Source organism: Cylas formicarius, unplaced genomic scaffold (assembly GCF_029955315.1).
Source record: "Cylas formicarius isolate icCylForm1 unplaced genomic scaffold, icCylForm1.1 PGA_scaffold_2__14_contigs__length_35257938, whole genome shotgun sequence".
NCBI lineage: Eukaryota > Metazoa > Arthropoda > Insecta > Coleoptera > Brentidae > Cylas > Cylas formicarius.
In genome coordinates, this window is record NW_026844319.1 from 30,328,477 (window position 1) to 30,336,462 (window position 7,986).

A 7,986-nucleotide genomic window follows, 5' to 3' on the forward strand; every position below is an offset into this window, starting at 1 on the left:
CATTTTTTTCAAAATGAGATAGACCTTAAAAGGGGGTAATTTCATTGTATACAAAATGTATACAAACAAAAACGGAAATCTTAACCAACATTGGAATTAGAACAAAAGAATACGAAAAAGGTACACAACTGCAAAGAACATTGTTTTCACGGGCATTTTACAAAGACGTACTTACCGTGTGCATCGGGAGGAGTGCAGTCCCTCTGGAGACACCAAAATTATTACATATCACATTGCTGCTATTTAAAACCCTTCGGATCAGATCGTCGAAACTACGTAAACGCGCGAAAAGCTGGCCGCGGAGTCGCAAACGTCACTAGCGTTGCCAACCCTTAAATACAAAAGTTCGTAAACCGTTTGGTTTTGACGGCAACGTGGCCGACGCTGACGTCATTTTCCAGTGCGAGCTAAAAGTAGCACCATTAGGTTATCAAAACGATTGCGACATCGGTGGGATATGGAAAGTTGGAATGATAAATAACAACGTTTTCAGTTCAATTACGCTTTTTTATTTTTAAGGTTTGTACAGCTCATTAAATAAATAACTTATGTAATAACTAAGCCAAACTAGAGTTCGGAATTTAAATTATTATTTAAATTACAGGTACAACACAACCTCAATCGCTGACGTCAGATTTTTAACAACACTTGCCGTCTCTTTTCGTTCATTTCGAATTTAACATGGGCTGAAAAACTTTCTTCAGCAGCTGCCCGACGAACTTCCTCAGAGTTTCTTCGCGTTTTCGACCCGCGTCGATGACTTCCTCGTGGTTCGGCTCGTTGTGTTTCTCGTAATCAGTCACGCACTCGTTCGTGATTAAACTGAACACAAAAACTGTCATGTCGCAGTGATTCGCCGTGATCACTTCGTGCACCGTCGACATCCCCACTGCGTCGGCACCTGAAAATCAACATCGCCCACTTCGATTGTTTTCGATGTAAATTATGTAGCGCCTCTAGTGCCAGTCATCAGCACGAGAGATATTTTGATGTTATTTTTTGATAAATTCAAGTTTGCGTAACTTCATTTCTATCTACATTAATAATTTAGGTTTTACATAATGAAATAATCACTTATTAGTCAGCTAAATAACAATGACGCACTTGGCAAAAGAAACATATCCTAATTTGCTTTTTTTTAGATTATTATTTTCGATTTCGCTTTTAACCGTTGCGCGAAAGAAATATATATCTTGCGCCCTTTTGAAGTAAATTCAATTCAGCCATATACCGCACAAGAAGCACTAAGTAACATTCGGAATACCGATAACCAGACAATAGGTCTTTAACAAGTTCCTGAAGCTCATAATCATACCGAAATAGCTGCAGTAGCCTAAGTATCGAAGCCAAGTGCCGAAGATCCTGTTGAATGGGCTTCCGATGCAGGTCATGAGAATTCACTTCCTGATACTCACAGTCAGGCGCATATAATCGCAGCACAAAATAACTGTGTTGAAGACCATGATGTCCAAGCATCCCATATAGGATCCTGTTAATGCAGTTTCCCTCTCAGAGATTGTTGAATATCAAAACGCAATATTAGGAGAAAAAATCTATTATTCTTACGAGCACACCTATAAAAGATCAGTTTGAGGAAAAGGAAAACACAAAAAGAGCTGAAGCAGAAGAAGTTAAGAAAAAAAACTGGAAAAATGCCAAAAAATGTGAAATGTGAGAAGGAACCTTCAAACAAAGAAATTAAAAGAGTGTTAGAGAATTTCAACAATATTGAAGACTAGTCAAAATACGAAAGAAAGAGAGAATGAAAAGACGAAAAGGAAAATGAAGGCTATTTTTGTATTTTTCGTAGTGATAAATACATAGATCCCCCGTTGAACAATGGATTATGTGCTACGTGTGCAAAAAATGGACACTCAAGAATTGTACTGACGGACAGTCAACAACAGGCTTTAAATGTTAATAATAATAGTTCGTATTTACCTATCTTTTATTATATTTAAATTTATTTAAAAAATATAAATGTTGATTAGTGAATTCGTTAATAATTAAAAAATAAAGAAACTCTGTGATTAAATGCCACTGTTTTATTTAAGTTTTCCCTTAGGCGTTCGTATTTCCTCCGCTTTCCCTTACGGTCCTGTTAAGCATAGAATCGTTTAGGTCGGCAACAGGTTTAAGGAAAATCACAGACCGGCAAAATATTTTTTACGATATCTGATTTATAGTTCCCATATTTACCTAGCGCTTTCAGCGCCCTGAGTTCGGCAACGGTTTCGAAATTCGGACCGCCCAAGCAGGTGTAGACGCCTTCGTGGATGTAATCTCCTAACCCTGCCTCGACCGCCACCTTTTTAGCCGAATTAATGATCTCTCTGTTGTAAGCCTTATTCATCGGCGGGAATCTGGGACCGAACCTTTCGTCGTTCGGCCCCTGCAGCGGATTATTGCCCGCAAATCCCATGAGATTTATGTGGTCCTTGACGAACATTATGTCTCCCACTCTGAACTTGGGGTTGAGACCGCCGGCGGCATTCGTTATGATTAGGTGCGACACTCCTGAGACCGAGAAAAATTGTTTTCAAAAATTTTCTATTCCGAATTTTTAAATCGAATTTTAAGGTTAGGGTTACCGCTACGTAACTCTTCACTAACCAATCGCTTAACTCTCATGAGTAACAAATGAAATAAAAAAAGGTACTTGCCCAGCAGCTTCATCAATCGTATGGGCATGCAGCATTTCCACAGAGGATACCCCTCGTAGTAGTGGAACCTGCCTTTCATGCATACCGTCGCTATCCCTTCCAGATGACCGAACACGAAAGATCCGGCGTGACCTTTGACCGTGCTCCGTGGAAAATTCGGTATCGACGCGTACGAGATCTCTGTCGGGTGCTCGAATCCGTCCGCCAGTGAACCTGCAAAAAATGGCGGACGAAACTACCATTAATGTTGTCCTCTTGAACATTAACGGCTCACAATGGCCACGTTGCCTATACCTATCAGATCCGTACCTAATCCGGAACCGCATATGATTCCGACTTGAGGGGAAAATGGTATCCTCGCGTTTATGTACTGGGCTGTCTCTTGGAGCGTTTCGTACGTGTACCTGAAAATTTTATTCATTCAAGTTAAATCATAAGGGAGACCCCAGAAATTTAAACTTTCAGAAGGTCGCATAGTTTTGGTAGTGTGAAAATAGGGTAGGTTCGGCTCTGTCCAAAATCCCTTTGTAACACAAAACTAACCAAAACCACAGCTGTTTTGACACTACGCTTGTGTCATATAAAATATGCGCAGTGATCTTGAATATGCAGATGTTGTGGGTACCATTCCCAGCTTGGCCTGCCGTCTAATTAAAAAACCAACACGAGCTCTTCGTCAGTGAACAAAAATCTGGGATATACTTCTTCTTAGTGTGCTGTGTCCCGTGGAAATACTTGTGAAGATGAATCCAACTTATTCATTTGACTGCATTTTAATAAATAAAGTTGCGCACTTGAATTTATGAGTGCCGTTAGCAAATTGTCTATATTTTATTGTGCTGAACAATGTTTAGATGGGACTGTTTTAAAGGACAATATAATTTGTTCTATCGATGTTAATTACTATACAAGATCCCGGTTTAGATATAAACGATCAATGTAACCTCTTTGCTGTAAACATGCGGTTAAGTGTTGCTGGCTGCAAGTGTCACTTCAAAGAATAATTTCGCTCAAACACAAAGCATCAGGTGCGTTATATTTGAATTTGTTTGTTCGAAGAATAGCAATTATCGATACCATAAAAGATATTGTGTGCGCTGCTTTTTAGTTAAAATAAGTGTACCTAGCACACCAATTTTACCGTAAATTATAACCATTGTTTATCAATATTTTGGTGATTACAAGCTGCGCAAACATGTAACTTAGATATGTTTAATCGAAGTTGCATTTTTTTATGTAACCATTAACGTACCCAAGGGCCTTGAAATTGTTTGAAAAAAAAAACAAAAATTACAATATACAAAAAATAGTCCGATTTTTTTTATAGTGGAAACAGGACGTTTACTAACGATGATTAACTAAAAAATAGTGCGCAATTAATTTTGATTCTTGAATATAAACATTTTCAAACTGATCAGCATCGATTTAATGCGAGTTGAATATGTGACGACCTATGCTATGCAGTTAACGGTATAATTTGAATCAAACTATACCAGTATCGCTTGTTTTATCCGATCGGATTTGGTTACCCGTTATACGCGTAATATTTTTTTTTATCCTTTCTAACAGGTTTTCAGAGATACATGACAAATGAGTAGACCCCTTATTTAGTTCTGATTGGGAATTTATCAACAACTTAACGCTTAAATTAAAATCCATTTTTAAAAAGCTACATTTTTTAAGAATGCAAAATATGTATAACAATTAAAAATTATTCTAAATGTTAGCAAGTATTGGTGAAAATAAAAGTTTACTTAGACTGGACACTTATCGTGGGAAATGCAAGAAGCACGGAATAAATCCCTTCTGATGCTCTAGTTAACAGTTATAGACGAGCTGATGAACGGAAAAAATATATTTGTCAATTAATATCTAAGTCAAATAGCCATGTGATTTGGTTTTTAAATTTAACTCTGTTACGCCCTGTATAGATAAAAAAATAGATATTAATAAATGATTTCGAAATCCCCTAAGCATTTAAATTAATCAAGCTGCAACCACTTAAAGTCGCTATTATATAAAAAATAACTTTTGGCCGCCCTGTTTTTCATAATTCGGATAATAAACACTCCACTCTAAATTGCACTGACGTAATTTAAATACTTTAATTTCCACATTTACTTTTTTCATGCCATACCTGGCAACTCGTACAGCATTAAAGTGATTTTAATAAATAACCCTAATACCACTTCACGCAACCCAAGACGCAAAAAGTGGATGCAATGCCAATTAATAACAGTTTATACTAACTTAAATTTAAAGTACCGAAAGCAATGGAATTTGGAACGCCTAATGGATATTTTGGATTCACCGTCACAGCGGAAAGAAAAGGCAAAATTTTGATCTGGCTAGAAAGGAACAGTTTTCTAGGACTTCCAAGTCCAGCTCCAAACTTTTTTATTCGAACATATATTTTTATTCACTTTAATTATTGATTTTCAACAAAGCAAAATATTGTTGTTGTTGTTTTTGATTTTATATTTTATTTTACAAACGCTTACGATATGTTGTGTGTAAGACCTAAGGCTTTATTCATAATGTAAATAAATAAATAAAATAAATAGAAATAAATAAAATCTGTATTTGATATTACTAAATTAATTAATAATTAATTAAATAAAAATAATTAATTTTTTACATCGGTTATATTAATATACAAAGTGCGATTTGTATATACAAATATAAATGAATAATGATTTTGATTGTGCAAAATTTATTTATAATCATAGGTTTGTAATGCTTTTATAATGTTTTATTTACTTTATAATACCTTAAAATTACAAACATTAAAAATTCAAAATATTTAAAAGATATAACAACCAATAATTAATACGTTGTGAGACTGGAAATAATAAAGGCTATATATAGCTCCCTTAATATTACTTACTAGTTGACTTTTAGTTCCCTAGTTTCAGTTTTAGATATAACCTAAAGTAACCAAAATCTTTGCTTTATTTTTTTTAGCTTTTTCTTCTTATGAAAATTGAGCTACACACTACAAATATTTGACAAAATTTTCTGTGAGAAGACACTAACTTATTGGACTAAAATGACGGTGTCTTTTGCTTTGGCATCAAGAATAGAGCACTTTGAGCTTTGAGCATAGCGTAGTTTTTTTTCCTGGTAGCCATGTTGTGTTACTGTAGTTACCTGTGTTTGTGGTTTTCGGAAAATACGTCACTGTGAATATCCACGTGTATGCCGTCGCCGTCCACGTGAATTTCGTTGTGTGTTCCGTTGTGATGGTTCTCGTGATTGTGAGCTTTCGACTTAGGCATTGTCGCTGCGGGATAGGTAATGCGAACGGAACGTCGATATAACCCAATTCGGTAAGCGAAACGTCTACTAAACCTACTTTTACATTTTCCGCCTCTTATATAGACGCGTCTCTATCACTGGGTGCCGTTCCAGCAAAAATATAATAACCGATAACGGCCGGCATTGTTGTTGAATACCGATCGGGACTTTGCTGTTGCGCAAACTTCTATTTGCTTCTGAAATCTGTATTAACCAATTTTTGGCGACTTACTCAATCGCGTGATAATCTGCGTGAGAATTTAAAAATCGCCGCCGTGAGAATTAAATAATAAGGGGTGTAATAATAAGTGTTAATGCAATAATTAGATATATTACTCTTTATGTAAATTATGCTATTTAATATGAAGAGAGAGGAAAACGTTAAAATATTTAATTTTGGGAACAGGGTTCTACAAGAGTGACCACGAGATTTCCCCAGCTCTGGAAGAGTTTCCCCAGCATATAATAGCATAAGATAAACAAGATTGAACATATCCGAAATAATACAATTCACAGCCATTTTGATTAATACGCAGTCAATTTGGCCTATCCAGGAACAATTACTGTCTATGAACAAACCCAAATACTCGACAACGTTAGTCTGAATAATCAATTCATCCTCCATTCTAACCAATAAGCTCTTGTTCAAATCCCTAAGCGAAAACCACATCATCTCAGTCTTGGTGTCGTTCAAATAAATATCGTTACGCTCACAATATCGGGTCATACCACTTACTGCCCTAGTGGCCAAAAACGTGAGATCTTCCAGACTCATATAAGAGTGCATATAAGGAAACATATTTGTCTGGGAAAGAATCAGATATATCGTTAATAAATATTATAAATAATAAAGGACCCAGTATGCTTCCCTGTGGGACACCGCTAGTGAGTTCTTTAGATCAGGATCTAATCACAGAAATATCACTTCTAAGCACAACTCTTTGGTCACGACCCTTCAAAAACGACTCAATCCAGGCGTAACTATTCGCCCGTATACCGTATATACTTATTCAACTTCAAATTAATATCAAGCACATCAAAAGCTCTCTTGAAGTCAAAGAACTTACATAATATTTTATTATTCTGATCCAGCTTCTAGACTATTTGATTATATAAGGAAACTAAACGGTCTTGAACAGATAATCCATTTCGAAAACCAAACTGAGAATTCGAGAAAAATTGCTCCTTCTTTAGAAATGCATCGAGCCACACTTTTCGAATATTTTTGAAAAAACCGATAGAAGATCGGTATTGTTCTTCTTGTGTATAGGCACAACAATGGAGCGTTTTAAGGCTGAGGGAAATACACCTTCTAAAATAGACAGATTAATTAACAAAGTGAGAGGTTCAACTATAAAATCTGTAACACAGGGTATTTCATCGTACCCAGCTGCATCTTTTTTTGTAACTGACGAAATAATGCATCTAAGGTCGAATAAAAGTTTGAATTGATGCCGCAACCTTCCTACTCTGCAGACTTAGTTCCCAGCGACGATTACAAGGTTTCCTAACCTCAAAAAATGGCTTAAAAGGTTTCTGAGCGTCGAAGAAGTTATCGACGTTGTAAATCAGTATTTTGAGGAGCTTGACGAACCTACATTTAAAACAAATTAGAACCCGCTATGAGAAATGTATCAGTGTTGATGACCCTCGTATTGTTTGAGGGGGAGGCGGAGCTAAAGGAGGTGCACGAGCATTGTCCTAGATGACTGATTCCCATATTCGTGGTCGCTTCTAGATTTCTATAGATTCTCGGATTTTTCGCTGGTAGAAGAATAATTATGTGCAAGAATTGTAGTTTTATCGAATAAAATTTGATGTTCGGTTTCGTGGTTGTGTGCTGCTGGTAGATTTTGTTTTTGCAAACGTGTCTGATCGGTTGGATCACAGAATTCTGATCCACAGGGTTCGTACTTTTGGATTTTCTGTCCCGCTTGATGGGACCACTGTTATTCAATATTTTAATTAATGAGATGGGTTAAGATTTTGATGTCCAGTGTTTAGAAGATTGTCTCACTCTCCAGCG

At 36.3% G+C, this 7,986-nt stretch overlaps 1 protein-coding gene across 2 annotated transcripts; it reads right to left on the bottom strand.

Moving 5' to 3' along the window:
* Positions 1 to 495: 495 nt before the first annotated feature.
* On the bottom strand, positions 496 to 6,225 carry LOC132698108 (purine nucleoside phosphorylase). Of its 2 annotated transcripts, none has more exons than XM_060663985.1 (5): positions 5,814 to 6,225; positions 2,973 to 3,067; positions 2,664 to 2,876; positions 2,200 to 2,517; positions 496 to 901 (listed from the first exon to the last, which is right to left on the bottom strand). In XM_060663985.1, exons 1-5 carry the CDS (start codon positions 5,939 to 5,941, stop codon positions 666 to 668), a joined length of 990 nt encoding a protein of 329 aa, XP_060519968.1. In that variant the 5' UTR covers positions 5,942 to 6,225; the 3' UTR covers positions 496 to 665. The 2 variants fall into 2 exon arrangements, with proteins under 2 accessions (XP_060519968.1, XP_060519967.1); XM_060663984.1 differs by having other exon boundaries at positions 2,958 to 3,067.
* Positions 6,226 to 7,986: the final 1,761 nt, after the last annotated feature.

Bases quoted from the DNA above. Each gene is read 5' to 3' on its own strand.
- LOC132698108 (XM_060663984.1), bottom strand. From the start codon at position 5,941: ATGCCTAAGTCGAAAGCTCACAATCACGAGAACCATCACAACGGAACA. The intron at 2,518-2,663 runs GCAAGTACCTTT...TCTCGGTCTCAG, and splicing joins ACGATTGATGAAGCTGCTGG to GAGTGTCGCACCTAATCATA. The intron at 902-2,199 runs GTAAATATGGGA...GTTGATTTTCAG, and splicing joins CAGGGCGCTGAAAGCGCTAG to GTGCCGACGCAGTGGGGATG.